The following is a 19,823-nucleotide window of genomic DNA, read 5'->3' as shown; positions in this document are numbered from 1 at the left end:
ATGGAGTTAGCCTATGCTCCATTGCCTTGTTAAGAGTAATCAGTAAAAACTTGGTACTATTTCAGCTGATTCAAGCATCTGGGTCTCCAAGAGGTCTACTACCAATAGTTGGGTGAGTGTTGCTGGGTATTTAGTGACCTCTCCATTTGGAACTATCTTGTTTTCTTCGTGATTGTTTGAAAGATTACCAAGAATTTAAATGAAAGATTTTTATTAGTATAGTACTTTTGCCTTATTTCAGGTCTCTGATAATTCCTGTATTTTTAGTACATCACCATTTTTCTGGATTTAGCTAGGGTTTTGTTATTATTGTTTGACCATTTTCCTTCAGTAGAACTGTTTTAGAGATGTCCATTCTGGTTTGACCAGAATAAGGACAGAAAAGAATAGTTTCTTATGGTATAAACTCTATTAAATAATTGGTTTGTTGCTTTAAAATAATGTAATAAACTATACTTTGAGATAACAGGTAATAAATGTTTTCAAAGACAGGAAATACATGAATGTTTGGAATAGCAGCTGAGCTACTGATGAAGCTTTTGCTTTCTGAAACATTCCTTAATTTGATCATTTTTAGATATTCTGCATATTCACAGCAATAGTATTGCTACTTTGCTATTTAATTTGAGCAACAGGTTTATACTAATCTTGTCTAAATATAAAGTAAAATTTATATTCTATTCTTATTTATTTGTTGTGTTTTTCTAACTTAGAAATTTGAGGAATATGTTAATGATAAATGTAAATAATTATTATGTGGATTAATAATGTCATCAATTAGGATTGAACATTTACAGCTAGTGTTAGTCACTCTTCTCATTTCAGTGACAGAACTACTTAAGAGAGTTATTTTGACTCACTGTTTCAGGAGATTTCAGTCCTTCGTGGTGGGGAAGGCATGGAGCCTTAAACAACTCTAGCTTTCATAGTTTTGTGTAGGAATATGAGGCACAGCTCATATTTGCTTTGCACAGCAGTCAGGCAAAGAAACAAAGCATAATACCAAAATCTGGGCTGTAAGCCTTAAAGGCCTCCCTTCATCACCCATTTCCATCATCCTGGTCCTGCTTCTAAATTTCCCACAGCTTCCCTCAACAGTATCACCAGCTAGAAGCCACAAGTTGGAAGACCCAAGCCTAGAGAGTCACCTCTGTTGAGATCACAACAGTGTTGCACCCCTTCTGATTCTAAACTGTATTAAAAGAGAAGTTGTTGCTGCCATGCTAACAGCAGAGAAAGTAGTGCTCAAAGTCACATAGCACCTCAGATCAGGGTTTTGAACATAAGGAGAAATGTCTAAACATCTCAAAATCTCAGTATTTCAAGAATAAATGAATGAGATGAAGAATGTTCTGTGTCATGAGCACCTCAATTTAAAAAGAGAAAAAAAGTACATTTGCTATTTTGTAGCATAGTATTAGAATTGTTTTATTTAAATTGAGTATTCTAGAGAACTATGAAAATATTGGTATTTGTCATAAATTTATATTTTCCCCTTAGAGATCTTTTCTTTCTATTTTCCATGATTAGTTCCTTATATAGGATGCTATTGCATCCTATATAATTTTTAGAATGAAGGATCTCTATTATTACTTAAACCAAATTCAGGCTGGGCAATCTCTTGTAATTAGAAGCAAGTGAAAAGCTTGTTGAAGGTTGACAAAGAATGGGAGAGGAATGCCCTAGTACACAGACAAACTCCTAAATGAATTTTGTCTGAAGTTCAACTATAAAATAGAAAACAATTAAGTTTCATGTTAAAAGAAATTTCATTTTTTTACTCTAATCTTCAACTTTCAAGGAGAGTACCTGCAATATTTTAGTATCTTAGTAAAGATTTTCTTTCTTTTTTGTGAGTCCAGAAACTCAAAGTCCTCTAGTCTCAGCCTCTCTGGTACTTGTATTACAAGTATATACTACTAGTAAATCTTTTTTTTAAAATTAAAATGTAATTGTATCATTCTCCCCTTTCTTCTTCTACCTTTCCCATGCACCCCTTGCTATCTCTCATTTTTTACCTCTATTTCTTTGTTGTTAAGTTGTGCACATGCGTGTGTACATGCACGCACACCTACACACAGACACACACATTCCTAATATATGAATACAACCTGCTTAATCTTTATAATGGCACTTGTGCTCCTCCTCGTGTACTTGATTTTAGAACTGACGACTTGGTATTGGATAGCCAGTTTGGGCACTCTTCCCTATAGAAAGACTATTTTCCCACTTCCAGCATTCCTTACTTACTTAAAAGGTTTTTATTTTGTTTTGTGTTTTGTCTAGACCTAAGACCGCATAAGATTCCCCCTTCTATATTAACTTGTCTATTGGTACAGTCCTTGTTCAGGTCATGTTGATGAGACTTTTATGGTGTGGCTTTTCTTACATTTCTACAAGTTGAAATTTCACAGCAAACTTTCTGTTCCTCTAGCTCTCACAGTCTTTTCACTCTTCTTCTGTAATGATCCCTGAGCCTTGGGTATAGGAATTGTGTTGTAGATGCATCAATTGGGACTGGACTTCATAACTGCATTTTGGTCAGTTGTACTTTTCTGCAAATGGCTTGCATCTATTGCAAAGAAGTTTCTGCAGTGAAGGGTAAGAAGTACACATAACTGTGGGAATAAGGATAACTATTTAGAATGTAATTAGGGATTATGCTGATTTAGGAAAGTAGAAGTTAAAGGTTCTCAGTTTTCCTTCAAGATCCATGTCTTCACTAGGCCCAGCTAGCTGGCTGGATTTCCAATATCATCCATGACTTCCCTCTTGTTGAATGGGCCTTAAGTCCAGTTAGAGCTGTTGGTCACCACCAAGCTATATGCCACTTTTGTACCCTTAGACATACTATGCCATGCTGCTCATTGTTGTATTAATAGGCATCATAGCTGGGTGGGACGACTAGTGGCTTCCCTCCCTTGGAAGCTTGCATATCACCTTTGATACCATAAATGCTAGTCCTTGGGAGGAGTCTTTCAGGTTAGAGCCAGCTCAGATCCTCTGGGACCTGTGTCCAAAGTACATGTTATCTTCAGCAATAGGGACTTACATTCAAGCTGTTGGGAGACAACCATGCACAATAGCAACAGCCGTTGTTTGGTAATTTTCTTGGACAACCCTAACCAACAACTCAAAAAGAGTTTCTCATGCTTGGTCATAAGGGTGTTTATTAGATAGTCTGTGGCTCTTGTGGGGTGCATTGTCAGTCTAGATGTAAAAATTCCATTTAAACTGTGTATCTATACACAGACTTAACATATATCATATATAAACTTATGATTATGATTCCATATGACTTATTCTGATACCCTTACTGACTTTTTACCCCCTTCCTCCTATATTAATCTTTCTCCCACCTTGCTAATTAAAGCCCCCTCTAAGAAAATTTTTCTTGAGTGAATAATTAATAAGATAAATTATGTTCAATTATATAAGTTTCTCTAAGCATTTACTGGTGTTAGTGCACCATTTGATTTATTTAAAGAAGTAAATTATTTAGTGCCTATATGTATGCAGTTTGCTTTTACTATTTGTAGTTAAAATTACTATGTATAGTATGATATCAACCTGTTTCCTTGTGTTTGCTTTTGTAGTACTAGGATACAAACCCAAGCCCTTCCTATACTAGGCAAACAGTCTACAAATGAGGTATATTCCTAACCCTTAAGTCAGTTATTTTGTTCTGTTGTTTTAAATTTTCTTTTACTTTTTAATTTTTAGATTATATTTAATAATAGTATATGTATATATGCACATATATGCATGTAGTCGGGTTTTTTATGTATATAATCATAATCCTGTAGCTATATATGGCCTTGTCAAACATTATCATGTAAACTAAATTATATTTTGAATTTTAGGTTCATATTCTCTGATTACCTATAGTATGAAAGTCATTGCTATATGGTTCCAGAATATGAAATATGCTGATTTTTTTAAATTAATATTGCCTAAATTGGGCAAAGTATGTACATAGTAAACCAAGGGCCTTGAGCATATGAAGCAACACTATTCTGAACTGTATCCCCAGCCGTGAACCTTTAATTTCCAGAACCAAGTGTCTGCTTTTGACTGCTTCAACCCCAGAGTGTTTGACTGTCAATCCTCCCCTCAGAAACACATGTTGTGGCTCCCTGAGTTTTTACTGCATGGTTTCCTTCCTCTTCCTTTATTCCCTGTACACTGTTTGTGTTTTTCTCTCTACCGTTTTCCTCCTGTGCTGCATTCAATAAAGAAATGAAGAGAGAATGAATATGTTAGATTAAAGAAATTCTGTTCAGAAAAAGCTATAATGATTTATTGTATGTTTGTGTGTTTATAAGTGCAGTTGTACTACCGTGTGTATGGATGGTGTGGGAAGACAGCTTGTAGGAGCAGGTCCCCTCCTACCATGTGGACCCTGGTGATCCAATTTAGCTCTTCAGGCTTGGTGGCATTTCTTCACTGAGTCTCCTTATTGGTCCAGCTTTTTCCATTATTCCAAATTCATCTGTGAAATGTTTTCTTCTAAAGCTAAAACTTCAGTCTCCTTTTAATTTCATCCATTCTCGGTACCTAATCTTACCTAATTCTGTAGCTTCAAGCTCTCATTTTAGATTCAAAAAAAAAAAAAAAAAAACTTGTTAGTCCTGACTGCTGTAAGCTTTATTTTTATTTATATGTAGATGTGTATATCTCTGTATTTATGTGTTCAGGTTACCACACAGGCCAGAAGAGGCCTTTAAATATTCTGGAGCTAGAGTTAACAGGTTTTGTCAAGCAGCCTCTCATGGGTGCTGGGAACTAAGCTCTGGTCCTCTGCAAGAGCAGCAAACACTCTTTAACTGTTGAGTCATCTCTTCAGCATCCTGTCCTGAGTTCTCAAGTTCATATTCCTGTTTACTTCTTTCTAGGTATAGGAGACATAAGGTGTGACACAAGCTTTAATTACTCATTTTCAACTCTTCTACATCCTCTTTGCTACACTGTTAGATCCCTATACAGTGTTTTTCATTCCCAATTTATGCCTTAGTTTATCTCTCTTCTGTTAAACTGTAAACTCTTTGTTGCCATGTTTTATTTAATTCTTTGCCTATATTAACCATATCAAGTTATGCTGTATAAGTGAATGAATTTTTCCTCTCCAGTTTCTTAGGAAATGGAAGGCTTTAAAAACCTACTAGGTATATTGGGTTCTTTACATAGCTAACTGAAGCCTGGTGGTGGTGGTGCACACCTTTAATCCCACCACTCGGGAGGCAGAAGCAAGCGGATCTCTGTAAGTTTGAGGCTAGCCTGGTCTACAAGAGCTTGTTTCAGGATAGGCACCAAAGCTACAGAGAAACCCTGTCTCCGGGGAAGGGAAGGGAACCATAGCTAACTGATATACCCAGATCTGTTGAAAAGACACCACCTGCTAAGTGCTTTTTATAACTACCTTTGTCATGGATCCATTTGTTTTATCTTGAAAATGAGCTTTTAAAAAATAATTTTTAAAAATTTTGACACTAATTTTAATTTTAGTACAAAGGCATAATTACCATACTTAAAAACCTTTGGCTGTGTCTTGCTACTTAGTACTAGCATCAAAGGCAACTGAAAATCACATACATAGCATTTTATATTCCTCTTTTCTGATACATTTAAAATAATCTGTGAAGAAAGAAATGTTCTACTTTTCTCAGAGACTTGGCTTGTTTTTAATTCCACACAAAAATTAAATATACTAGATTTTCTAAACCATTACATGTACAAAATGTAATATAAAGTAACTAATTAAAATCTGAATCATGTTATTTTTTTCACTCTTCTATCCAGCTGTAATCCACTTGATAGGGACCACGAAATGGGCAATAAATGAATCAACTATTCTTTTATTAGTTTTAGGTTCTACTTTCCACATAAACTGCAGTTATTTCAGTAAATAGAAATACATGTAAGATACTTTAGAGAATTTTAAGAATAATTTTGACTGCAAAATGTCAATTGAGAGTATTAATCTTTGTAAACTTTGAACTTTAGAGGGAGAAATTTAATATTTTAGTCTTTTATGTAATAAGTAATGGCTAATATGTTACATGGTATTTTAGCCATTCATAAAGCTGCATTGTGTATGCCTCTTTATATGTATATAGAGAGAAAAATGGAGGGAAAGAAATTATTTCCTGGTGTCCATGAGAGATTGGTTGTAGGACCCCTGCAAATACAAAATTTCCTACCTGCTCATGTCTCATAAAATAAAATGGTACAATATTTACATATAACCTGCATATATCCTTCCCCTTATTTACTTTCTACAACAGGCATTTCTTTATTTCTTAGAATTCATCATGCAGTATAAATACCTGTTTAACTGGAAACATATCCGTACAGGTTTGGTATAAATGTTTCATGAATGTTTTTGATTCACATCTTAAATTTAAGGATATGGAATCTACAGTATGTAAAAAGGGCTATTATGCCAGTCATTCAGTTTATATGCAGCTTAAGCACACATTTTAGTTTAAAACAATGTCTTTTTTAAATTAATTATTTATTTAAAATTTCCACCTCCTCCCATCCTCCCATTTCCCTCCCACTCCCCCCACTTCCCCTTCCCCTTTCCAGTCCTAAGAGAAGTCAGGGTGCTCTGCCTTGTGGGAAGTCCAAGACCCCTCCCCCCCATCCTAGGAAGGTGTGCATCCAAACAGAGTAGGCTCCCAAAAAGCCAGTACATGCAGTAGAATCAAAATCCAGTGTCATTATCATTGGCTTCTCAGTCTGCCTTCATTGTCAGCCACATTCAGAGAGTCCGGTTTGATCACATGCTCATTCAGACCCAGTCCAGCTGGCCTTGGTGAGCTCCCATTAGATCAGTCCCACTGTCTCCATGGGTGGACACACACCCTTCGCAGTCCTGACTTCCTTGCTCATATTCTCCCTCCATCTGCTCCTCATCTGGGCTTTGGGAGCTCAGTCCATCCCTCGCTAAGTGAAGGTTCTATGGTGATATGCAAGATTTTCATCAGTGTGTCTATGGGATAAGGTCAGTTCAGGCACCCTCTCTTCTGCTGCCCACGGAGCTGTTGGAGAATCCCCTTGGATACCTGGGAACCCCTCTAGAGCCAAGACTCTAGCCAAAAAAAAAAAAAAAAAAGTATGTGCAGTAGCCGGGCAGTAGTGGTGCACACCTTTAATCCCAGTACTCAGGTGGCAGAGGGAGGTGGATCTCTGAGGTCAAGACCAGCCTGGTCTACAAAGCAAGTTCCAGAACAGCCAGGGCTACACAGAGAAACCATCTCAACAAAAACAAACAAAAAATGTTTGTATACTGTGTTCTCGTCTGTGGCATTTACAGTAATATGACTCAAAGCTTTAGAGTCTCACATGTAACACTATATTGCAGGACTATTAGGCCAGGTCAGTAAAGTAGAAGTATGAGTTTTTAAAAAAATGCCAAACTTGGTAGGCCATCAGGCCTCAACCCTACGTAGAGCTGCAGTTAACTGAGGAAAGTTGGGAGTGGGAGAGTTGGTCTTCCCCAGGGAGGAGCACACCAGTTTGTTGTACAGTACCCAGATAGTTGGCCCTGAAAACATACATGTAAGTAACATTATATGGACTCAACAAGTGATATTTCGGTATGTGTTTGTGTGTGTGTGTGTGTGTGTGTGTGTGTGTGTGTGTGTATGTGTGTACAAATACTGTATATACATGCAATAACAATTTATGAAAAAAGAGACCATGAATTTGAAGGAGATGGTTATATGGGAATGTTTTGAGGGAGGAAAATGGAGGGAGAAATATAAATAGGGTAAAATCTCAAAAAATAACAAAAAACCTTTTTGAGTTGATAGACATGGTTCAATGTTTACAAGCACTTGCTGTTCTCGCAGGGGACAGGAATTATGTTCTTAGCACTCATGTCCAGCAGCTCACAACTAACCCCGTGGAACCACAGCTCCAGCAGACAGTCACACTCTTCTGACATACATGGGCACGCAAACTCAGACCCTCCAAAAGACACAACATACAGATAACTAAAATGGAAATAAATCCTTTTTTTAAAAATATGTTGATATAAAGGTCATTTCCTATTCCTCATCCCCCTTTTTTGTTAGCATGTATTCAGAAATCATGAATTTTTTAATATGTTTTCCAAAGTATAATTAATTTGGTTTTAAATAAAAACTCATGGTTTCATATTCACTTTTCTTGGCACAAAGTTTATAGATGTTAGAAAATGCTGTGAAAATGGTTTTTCTTCTTTGGGCTTCTTAGTCAGCTACAAATCTTAGGGGTCTTCCTGTGCCTGAGTTTTCTTTCTGTTTTCCTTTTTATATTTTATGTTCTTCATGGAACTTTTAAGTGTTTTCAGTTAACCTACAATAGTCATTATTGGTTTTATATACTTTTAAATTGGTATTAGTAGTTTGCCATCTCTGAATATACCCATGATGGCTAAGTAAGCTTTATGGTAAAACCAATGTTACAGTTCTGTCACTTAGTTTTTTTTAATAGAAATATTTTATTGAGGCATAAAACAAAACTTTTATTGCCCTTACAAATACCTGTAAGTTCTAATATAGCATTTTAAAAACTTAATTTCTTTTTTCTATTCTAACTATGAGACTTTAACTTGATGGTAAAGAAATTAGCCAACAACTCAAGTATTTCATGTGTCCTAAACTGCAGAATAAAAGGGAGAAATGTCTTGGCAACTCAGCCATTTTCCTTTCCCCTGGATATTTTCTTCATACACTATAACTTGGTTATTTTTCTTACAGTAGAACACAGAATTTCAGCTATTTTTTAAAGTTAGTTTTGAGTATGAGAATTCAGTTTCTTTTTTTTTGTTTTGTCTTGTGTATTTCATTCATGCACGATATGCTTTAATCTAATTCATTCCCCATTCTTTCTCCTTCATTTCCTCTCCTGTCTCCCCTCCCCACTTTTCCCTTTCAATTTAATGTGTTTTTTTTTTCTTTTCTTTTCTTTAACTTTCTGATTCTACTTAGTGCTGCCTGTATGGTCATGGGTATAATATACGTTCATCTAGTAAAAGAATGGAAACCCTCTCTGGGGCTACCCCCCCACACACCCAAAAAAAAACAAACAAACAAAACACCTTTCCCTCTTCTAGCAGCTGTCAGTTGCCAATAACTTCTCAGATAGAAGTGGGCCCTTGTGAGTTCTTCCCCATCTCTGGTGGGATTTTGGCTGGCTTGATCTTGTGCAAGTAGTTACAGCCACTGGGTTGCTATGAACAACAACTCCTGTCATTTCCAGAAAATAGTGTTTGGCTACATATGTCTGCTACTTTTGGCTCTTAAATTCTTTCTGATTGGCCTCCCTGGGACTTCAAATGTGCTCCATGTGTGGTTACTTTTTCTCTGATCTCAAAAACTGCCCTTATGACCAAGGTAAACATGAAGGTGCAACCGCTGTAGGGTGTGGATCTGGTAGAAATAGAAAACTGTCTCACATTGAAGCCAGATAGTGGTCAGTGGCCATCAGTAGAGTGTTGTCCATGAGTCATTTAAATACTTTAAAGAGTAATACAGGTATTTTATATAGAATAAACTTAAAATTAAGGTGTCCAATCAAAAAAAAATGGTCTATCAAATCATGGAGGATGTAGGGGATGAAGGAATGTGAAAGAGAGTTGTTTCATACTCAAGTAATTTGCCATTAACAGAAATCAACAAAATTCTCAAGAAATTGGCAAGTAAAATGCTTATCACAGATAGAAAATCTGTAACAGCCTTCAAGAAGAAGGTTTTTTGCTCTATAACCTGCAACCAGACTTATCTGTTACTGATGAAGCCTGCTTAAAAGACCAGGATTTTTAGTCTGAATTTGTTGAGGTGGTTAACTAGTAATGTTTCTCAAATTCCTACAAACCAAGGCAGAAACAAATGATAAAGTAAACAGACTCCAATGATAGAAACAGACAGTCCATTTGCTTCATCACATGGAGTGTGAAGTACATCAGTGAACTGGACATTGGTAAGGGCAAGTTGTCCATGGAGAACATTGAAACCATTTGAATACAGTTGTGATGGGAAAGTGGAGATGTTACTCATTTGCTGTGAAGGAAGGCTCTTTTGGCAGTGGTGATGGATACATGAATAGGACAGTCAGCCCAGTCCTCCACCCACAGGCTTGATCTCGGCACCCTATGGACTCTGCCCAGTTTTTATGACAGCTGTGAAGGTGGTGAGATTTCATCATCTAATTGTATTTACATGACAGAGTGGCTTGAATTTTAGTAGAGAGCTAAGAAATTTCAAATGGACTTATTGGAGAGCAAATAATTCATGATAGAACATCAAATTTCTTTGAACGCATGACTTATCAGTGATGGATACTGACTTCACTGCTATGAAAACATTTGTTTATGAAGACAGAACACAAAGCAAATTAAGTTTAATGAGGAAATTTGTTTTTCGGTAAGTAGTAGAATATCTTGAAGCTATGGAAGACACATCTTTTGATGGTTCAAGGAAAAAGAAGCCAGCTAATCTCTAATTGACCAAGTGCTGTGCTAACAGAGCGTGAAGATGTGCAGCCTATACTAAGATACCAACCTTCAAATGTTTTAGATCACTGGCATTCCATACTGAAGGGGATTATCTTACTCATATTTCATTGTTAAAACTGTGGGTTTCACTGTGTGTTTAATTATATTATTTGCCAGAATTTCTTCCCAGCTTCTTATTCCATGTCTACAGTGTGACCCTCCCTACTACCAGCACCAAATTGCTGTAATCCCTATGTGGAATGTGTAGGTGGGACCTTTGGAAGGTGGCAGATGATGAGTGCAGGCCTGTATAATAGAGACCCAAAGTGTTCTGTTGCCCCTTTGCCATTTGAGAACCCAGAAAAAAGAATAAGGAAACAGACAGTAATCTACAAGCAGCCCAAGATTCCCAGACTCTAGAATCAGGATAAATAAATTATTTTCTTGATAAAACATCACTCTACAATGTTTTATTAAAGTAGATAGAAGGACTAGACAGTATCTATTCTCTCCACTAAAATTAAAACTAAAACTATCTGGGTGTGGTGGTGTGCTCCTTTAACCCCTGCACTCTGGAGGCAAAGGTGCGCAGATCGCAGTGAGTGAGTCCAGTCTGGTCTATATAGGAAGTAACGGTATAGCTATAGACAGCCTGTCTCAAAAATAAAAATAAATCATTGTCCTTTATTCACAAATCTTTGTTTTCACAGTAATTACAAGATACTGGGAAATACATTATAAGTATGAGTAAAATGTAATAATGAAACCATTTCATATGTCTAATATATGCTAATATAAAAAGTGATCTTTCTGCTCTCTGAGATATAGGGGTAGGATATGTGGATGTCCTGTTTAGAACTAAAAACTCAGGTCTCCTATTCTCTACATGTTGACCACAATTTATTACACTCTTATCCATTATCAGAAAAGCCTCTTCTTGCAGTAGGGATACAGACACCCAGTTTTCATTTCTTATTTCACATAAATACTTTATCAATGCAGTTTTCATAGAACTAGTATTTTGTTACAAATACTGTAACATAAAATTTTCACATCTCATTTAGCAATATGATATAGCTGCAATTCCATTTAGAAGATGGTTGTATAGAGAAGGAAAAGGGCTTATCCAGACAACTAGTTTGTTGGTCAGAGATTGAGGCAGAATAACCTATTACTAAAAATGATTCAGCATTCTAGATACTTTCTCATCACATTTCTGCCACAGACTTTGAGTAGACATAATGTGTTGTTGAGCTAATTTGTTTCTGAACAAATTACCAAACTACACCTCAATATGAATAGAAACTAATTCACTCTTTCTGTCCAGTGTCGTTATAAGTTTCTTATTTTGCAATAGCAGTTAGGCCAGCTGAAGAGACCTAGGTTACTTATTGTTTCTTCTGAACTTGTCTTGGATAATAGAATATATTAGCATGTATGTATACCACATAGCCAAAGGAGTCCCTGTACTAAAATGCTCACGAATCCCATCTGTTCCTTTACTTTTTGATCTTCATACTTTGCTTATACTGTCCTATCTTTAAGGATGTATCTGTGTACATGTAAAATTTTTGACATATACCTGTAGAGGGAGCTGCGGGCCTGCTTTCCTGCCACCCGGCTCCCACATAGTTAGCTTATGCCCTGAAATAACAACACACAAACTATTCATTTAAACACTGCTTGGCCCATTATATCTAGCCTCTTCTTGGCTAAATCTCACATCTGGACTAACCCATTTCTAATAATCTGTGTAGCACCATGAGGCAGTAGCTTACTGGAATGGATTCAGCATGTCTGGCTCCATTGCGTCCGACCTGGAGAGGAGACACATGGCATCTGCCTCACTTCCCTTCTTCCCAGCATTTTGTTCTGTTTACTCCACCCACCTATGTTCTAACCTATCAGGCCAAGCAGTTTCTTTATTAATTAACCAATGAAATCAACAGATTGATATATGACACTCCCACATCATATACCTATTCTGATTTTTAGATTTTTCTGTCTGCCTTTAGTGGCTTCACCACTTAACCTGTTCTTAAATGCTCACAGTCTCTATTAATAAAGTCTGTGTTACTTGCTAGGCCTCTATACGTTGCAGGAGGAATTTTAAGCTCATTAAATTTAAAGCTAAGCTTATTTTCTGTTGTAAAGCTGTTCTTTTTTTCTGAGTAAGCACTAATTAGGACTATTGATACCATCATTTCATCATCAAAATGAAAGTTGGTTTCCTTTATTCTTTCTTGTTCCTTCCTTAGAGAGGAGCTATTAATAAGTATCAAAACATTACTAATAAGGCTGCTGTGAACATTCTTAGACAGTTTTTGAGCATGTATTATTCCTCTAGGAAAAATTCATAAATATTTTTACAAGGTCATAGGTCTTTGCATACTGAAAATGTGTTGATAACTGCCAGACCATTCTCTACAACATGACATTTCTATTTCCTTGGCAGCACACAAGATTTCCTGTTACTCCAGGCCCCTGTTAGCATTGCTGTTGTCACTGGTACTACCTTTTCTAGCGGGTGTGGATTGAAGTTCTGAGCAAGTTTGTGTACCTTTCTTTTTAAACTGCTGAAATTATTGGACCATATTAATTTAGTTGTCTGCTGTTGTTGGTGGTGTATAAGCATTATTTATAAACTCTCAACAAAAATCCTTTGTCAAATAATTATGAATGTTCTTTGTTTCCTGAATGTTGATTATTTTACTGAAGTACTTTTATGACTTGTACTTGAGTTGTTGGGTAGAGTACCTTATAAGAGTTAAGACAATCTAGGTTATGTCCTTCATGTAGTAGTAGAAAAATTATATGCTTAGACCCATAGAAAATGAACATGACTAAGAAACAAAAGCAGGAGCTCTGAAAGCTTGATAGAAGCTTGGCAAATTTATGTTTGGAGAGGGCTACAAAATCTTTATATTTTAAATGTCTCGTATAACAAATTAAACTTTTGACATATTTGTAAAATGATTATAGGATCTATAGAAAGTATTACTTTAGAGGATCAATGTAGTCTAGAAAGGGATAGAAATTTGGTTTTAAGATTAAGCCTTCTTCCCAGGGCCATGGTGACAGCCCACCTAATTGGCCGCTAAGGACCATGTCTGATTCTGTGGTCCTACTGCAGCCAGGGTCTTTGTTGATGTCTGTGGCCCGAGTTCCCAACAAAGGCCACAGGGATGCCTGGCTTCCAAGTTGCCACCAGTGAAATGAAGAGGGGATGAAGAGGCAAAGACAGAAGAGCAAATTGTTGTTTTGTTTGTCTCTATTTCTCTTTTAGTTTTCCTTTGGGGAAATACTACAAGAGTGAGGGGCAGATGTGGAGGAACTTGGAGACTGGTGTGTTTGGGGTACATGATGGGAGATTTCACAAAAAAAATTGTTAAAAAAGATTAAAGCTGGGCTGGAGAGATGGCTGAGGTTCTGAGTTCAATTCCCAGCAACCACATGGTGGCTCGCAACCATCTGTAATAAGATCTGGTGCCCTCTTCTGGCAAGTAGGCATACATGCAGATAGAACACTGTATACATAATAAATAAAAATTTTAAAAAAAAAATTAAGGCTTCTTATAATCCTGACATATAGAAATATATAACCTTATTTGAAAAGGGTATTGTGTGGGTACATATGTGTGCATGTGGGTGTGAGAGAGAGAGTGTATATATAAAATTTATAAATGTGGGGCTCAAGGCAAATGACTTTCCTGTTTGCTCTCATGATAGCTACAGAGCTGGACCATACTTTGTTCTGCTCTATCATCCTTTAGTTGAAAATACATACATTGGTTTACCAGTAGGTAAATGGAGAATTGATAGAATAAACATATCATTTCTGTTTATCTTAGGTGTATTTCTTGTTTGTTTGTTTGTTTCTCTTTAAGCATTAGTTTACTAATTCTCAGTGAAGCAAATTTATAGTCACCCACTGCTTCCTGATCTCTTGGTGACCAGTATGTTAAAGAAAGAGAAGTGCTGTATTTAGTTGTCTTGGGGAGTCAACAAAGTCTGGCACATTGTTGGGACAGAATGAAGCCCCCCACACACACACACACACACATTAAGGCTGAATATGACATCCCACTATAGGGAATAAGCTCCAACAAGTTAGCTTATGCACCAGGGATAGATCTGGTCCTACTGGAAGGGGCCCCTCAGATTGTGTGGGAGACAGTGATGAAACTTGGACTATCTGACTGTCTGCTGTCTCCCATACATGGAGAGGTTCCACACTGTCAGTCTAGATTTCATGAGTTTCCACAAGATTGGTTCAACTGTCTCTGTAGATTTCTCCATCATGATCTTGACCTCCCTTGCTCATATATTCCCTCTTCCCTCTTTTCAGTTGGATTCTCAGAGCTCGGCCTATTGCTTGGTTGTGGAACTCTGCATCTGGTTTCATCAGTTACTGGATGAAAGCTCTATGGTGGTAATTGGTGTATTCACCAATCTGATTACAGGAGAAGACCAGTCCAGGCACCCTTTTCACTATTCCTAGGAGTCTTAGCTGGGGTCGTCCTTGTGGATTCTTGGGAATTTTGCCAACTCCAGGTTTCTCCCTAACGCCATAGTGGCTCTCTCTATCAAGATCTCTTTCATTGTTCTCCCACTCCACCCCTCTTCTTCTCAACCATCCCATTCCCTTATGTTCTCACCCCCCCTTCCCTTTCCTTTACCTACCTCTTGCCCCAGTTTACCCAGGAAATCTCATCTGTTTCCTCTTCCTAAGGCCATCCATGTGTCCTTCTTAGGGTCCTCCTTGTTACCTAGCTTTTCTAGAGCTGTGGATTGTAGTATAATCTTTTGCTTTAAACCTAATACCCAGTTAGGAGTTTATTAGCTAGAAGAATTCCCCCCCCCCTTTTTTTTTTCTTCTCTAGTTAGTATTTTGATTCCTTGTAGTCTTTTCCTAGCCCCACCGTAGTGGCCTATAGTACAATTTACTCCTTTGTCAGGGAGTATATTGCAAAATAACCAGACTCCTGTACAAGACCATTTGTCCTTCATCTGAAATCAAAAGATGGGGGAATAAGTTATCTGATAAATAAAAGCTGCTTCATTTGTTGGCCATAAAAGTGTACATCAGGTTTATCCAATGGAATGTCAGTGGGTGAGTGACTAGTTGCTTGATGAATTTTGTATTATATAATTTTTAAATTTCATATATGTATGCTATATTTACATCATTTCCTGATCTCCTCCCTCCAAAACCCCCTTTAAAGAAACATTATTATGTTTCAGACTGAAGAGAATAGAAACTTTAAAATATCTTCATGCTGTGTTTAATGCTCTTCATTGTGGAGAAAGAAAGTTTACTGAGAGACTTGCTTCTAGTAGTTGGGAAGTGTCAGCTGAAACTGCTGTGTAAATGCCATAGTGTGAGTCAGAGTTTGGCTTGTAAATAGTGCCATATACTACCTTTTTGATTCACCAAATTGGCATTCCTACATTTCCAAGTTTAGGTACCTAACTATGGAATGCCATCATTTGCACTTAAATGTAGAGTTATTGATAAATAATACCTCTTTCTTAGAGCATCAGTCATATTATTTATTAGTAAAGAGGATTTCAAAAGCATATATCAAAACTAAATATGAGTAGCACTGTGCTTCTTGTTATTTATTCTAAAACGTCGTACTTAACCTGTGGATTGTGACCACTTTGGGGATCAAACAACCCTAAAAGGGTTGTATTTCTGATGGTCTTAGGAACTGAGACACCATTCTATTGTCTCCAGGCAAGTCCACCTACATGCTTTTACGCCCACATTTAAATACCTGACTTTATGACGTTATTACAGCCAACCCCATCACATACACCCCAAACAGATACAAGTGTATATGACAGGGTCAGCACCATAATGTACTTAACATGGGACTAGTCACACGTGTAGAGAGCAGCTACAGTGTTAATATCAGCAGAATTGGAGGAAAAATAGTTCATGAATTGTAATTACTGGATAGATGTAAAATCGTGTGCTGTAAAAAAGAAAGAAAGAAAGAAAGAAAGAAAGAAAGAAAGAAAGAAAGAAAAGAAAGAAATCTGTACCATGGAAACTTAATCTGGATGCTGATCATTTTTTTTATATTTAGCTGTGGTTGATGTGAATACTGCCCCCTTGTGATAGTAACAAGTATGTTTAAAAAACAGAATGGTAAATCATGGGAAACTTTAATGAACTTTATTAACTGAACTATGCCGTGTATCATCTTTTGTATTATTAAAGCTATTGTTATATATTATTTTTATTAGAAAACCATCCCATGACATTGGATCGTGTAGAGAAGAACATTAAGAAAAGAAAATATAGTGAGGATTTTTTTACATTATGGTTTTACCTCAATAATTACAGCAGGAATTGAGAAACCACAATGTGTTGTTTGTTGTGAAGTTCTCTCAGCCAAATGTATGAAGCTGAACAAATTAAAATGCCATTTTGATAGCAAACATCTAAGCATCGCCGGCAAGAATACCAGCTATTTTAGAAGCAATGCTGATGGACTCAAGAAATCCAGGCTTGACACTGCATACCACAAACAAAACATAACAGCCATTGAAGCTTCCTATTTGGTGGCACTCAGAATCGCTAGAGCCATGAAACCTCATACCATTGCTAAGGATTTACTGTTGCCAACAGCCAAAGACATTGTTGGAGTTATGATTAGAGACAAATTTGTTATACATGGGGTGAAATTTCCTAGAATGACACTGTCCACAGAAGAATAGATATGTATGCTGATATTCTAGAACAAAAATCCAAGAAATTAAATCAGCTCCACTTCCAGTATTTAGTATCCAGGTTGATGAATCTACAGATGTTGTAAACAGTTACTGGTTTTCATAAGGTATATTAATGATGACGACTTTAAAGATGAGTTCCTTTTTTGTAAACCTCTTGAAATAAAGCTACTGCATGTGATGTATTTGGTGCAGTTGGTTCATTTCTGAAAGAGCATAAGCTCTCTTGGAAAAGGTTTCTGGTGTTTGCACAGATGGCACCCAGCTATACTAGGATGTTGATCTGGTTTTCAGTGTTTGGTACTGAATGAGTCACCAAAGTCATTGGAACTCACCGAATGATTCATTGGCAAATATTAGCAATAAAGACAATACCACAAGAGTTACAAGAAGTAATGAGAAGAGTCATAAGTTCTGTCAATTTTGTCAAGGAGAGTACTTTAAACAGCCAATTGTTTTCATAACTGCAATGAGTTGCATGCACCAAGCAAAGCTCTGCTATTTCAGACTGAAGTGAGATGGTTGTCCAGAGGAAAGGTTTTTTGTTTTGTTTTGTTTTTTTGTTTTGTTTTTGTTTTTGTTTTTTTCAGGGGAAAGGTTTTAAAACAAGTTTTTGAGCTTCATGATGAATTCAAAACGTTTCTTAATCAGAAATCAAGACCACAGTTTGAATCACTTTTCAGCAATAAAAATGAATTGCAGAAAATAGCTTACTTGGTGGACATCTTCGCCATCTTGAATAAGTTAAACTTATCACTGCAAGGACCAAATGCAACATGCCTCAATTTTTCTGAAAAGATCCAGTCATTCCAAAGGAAACTTCAGCTTTGGCAAAAAGAAGTTGAGTGAAAGTAAAATTTACACGTTGCCTATCCTATCTTCTTTCTTTGTGGGACATAACATTAAGCCAGACAAAAGGATTATAATGATAATTTCTGTGAAAAAAATACTTGCACATGCTTGCAGATGAAATTTGATCATATTTTCCAAATCTGCCTGATAACCTATTTGTGCTTGCCAGAAGCCCATTCACACTCAAAGTTGAAGATGTTTCTGAGACAGCACAAGAGGACTTCTCTGAACTTATTACAGCAAGAATTGATTTCTCTACAATGTCAATTCTGGATCAAGTGTTTACAGTCATATCCTGTTCTGTCTGAGACTGTGTTGTGCATTCTTCCATTTCCAACAACATATCTTTGTGAAACAGGGTTTTTCAGCCTGTTAGTTTTCAAGTCTAAATACAGAGATAGACTTGTAGAAGATGATCTTTGTTGTGCTTTTGCAAAGACTGCCCCGGGAATTTCTGATCTAGTGAGAAAAATTGGCTTTTTACACATACTGTTACAAAACTGAGCAATGTAGTTTACTGTTGTTATATTAAGATTGTTACCCATGCTATACCATGCTTCAAGACAAAAGTTCATTTATTTGTAGTTAGAAATAAATATTTCACAGCCTGTTGTTTTGTGATTAATCATTATGCTTTAATTAAGTTCAATTGTAACAATAAAAATACATCCTGCATTTCAAATATTTACATTATGGTTCATAACATTACATAAAATTACAGTTATGAAGTGCAAGAAAAATAATTTTATGGTTGGGGTCACTACAGTATGAAGAACTGTACTAAAGAGTTGCAACATTAGGAAGGGTGAGAATCATTGTTCTAAAGGATCTCTGGTGCCATCTACTGAAAGATTTTTTTAAGGAAGAACATAAAAACAATATACAGATTTTTCACTTAATCTTTTTTAAATTATTTTTCTCAGGTGGGGTCTGATTATTTAGCCATGCTGATCATAAACTTTAATTTTTTTTTTTGCCTCAGCCTCCTGAGGATTAGAATTACAGGCATTTACTACGACGCCTAGTTAAATCTGTTTTTTAAAGAGTGAAGTTAGGTTTGTAAATGAAGCAGAAAGCTCAGTGTTCTCATATTTTTTTCCGCTTTCCTTCATTTTCCATTATAAACATCTCATTCATTTTGTATTTGATACAGTTAATAAACCAACATTGATGAACAACATGGCCAAAAGCAACCTGGGGATGAAAGGGTTTATTTCATCTTGAACTTCCTAGCAGTTCATCACTGAGAAAAATCAAGGCAGGAACTCAAGCAGGCCAGAAACCTGAAGGCAGAAACTGAAGTAGAAGCCATGGAAGAAAGCTGTTTCCTGACTTTCTTGCTTTCTTACAGCAGTCAGGACCACCACTGCAGGTGTGGCACTGTCCACAGTGAATGGGCCCTCCCACATCAATTACCAATCATGAAACTATGCCCACATGGAGGGTACATTTTCTCATTTGAGGTTCCCTCTTCCCACATGACTCTAGCTTGGGTCGAGTTAAGATAAAACTAAACAGCACATATCTAAAGTCCATAATTTACATTAGGATCATTTTATATGTGTTGTGCATACTTGTTAAACTTCTTTGTGGGGTTTACCCAAAGCATACTGACTTGCATGCTCTTTTGAAGTGTTATACCCTGAGGATCTTCTGTATTCCATATACTTACACCCCATCCCATAACATCTCCAAATGGTGGCACTTTTCACTGTCAGGATCAATCTATTTCCTCCATAAGATCCTT

The 19,823-nt window shown here is 36.6% G+C and overlaps 1 protein-coding gene and 1 pseudogene across 8 annotated transcripts in view; both read left to right on the top strand.

The window, feature by feature from the left end:
- Positions 1–19,823, top strand: part of Lcorl (ligand dependent nuclear receptor corepressor like) — a 158,366-nt gene that overhangs the window by 80,628 nt on the left and 57,915 nt on the right. Inside the window, exon 5 of one of the 8 annotated variants that reach the window (XM_041636494.1) lies at positions 66–112. The exons of 6 other annotated variants lie outside the window; for them this stretch is intronic. In XM_041636494.1, the coding sequence (XP_041492428.1) occupies positions 66–112 (47 nt within the window). Of the gene's footprint in view, positions 1–65; positions 113–14,831; positions 14,963–19,823 lie in introns of those variants that run through there. One more of the 8 variants, XM_041636495.1, reaches the window with a different exon arrangement.
- Positions 9,335–10,232, top strand: LOC121436411 (annotated as a pseudogene).

This window comes from Microtus oregoni, unplaced genomic scaffold (genome assembly GCF_018167655.1).
Source record: "Microtus oregoni isolate MIOR12 unplaced genomic scaffold, Mior012 000049F_ref0000343, whole genome shotgun sequence".
Taxonomy (NCBI): domain Eukaryota; kingdom Metazoa; phylum Chordata; class Mammalia; order Rodentia; family Cricetidae; genus Microtus; species Microtus oregoni.
Note: the sequence above shows the minus strand (reverse complement) of the source record. Positions and strands in the feature narration are given on the sequence as shown.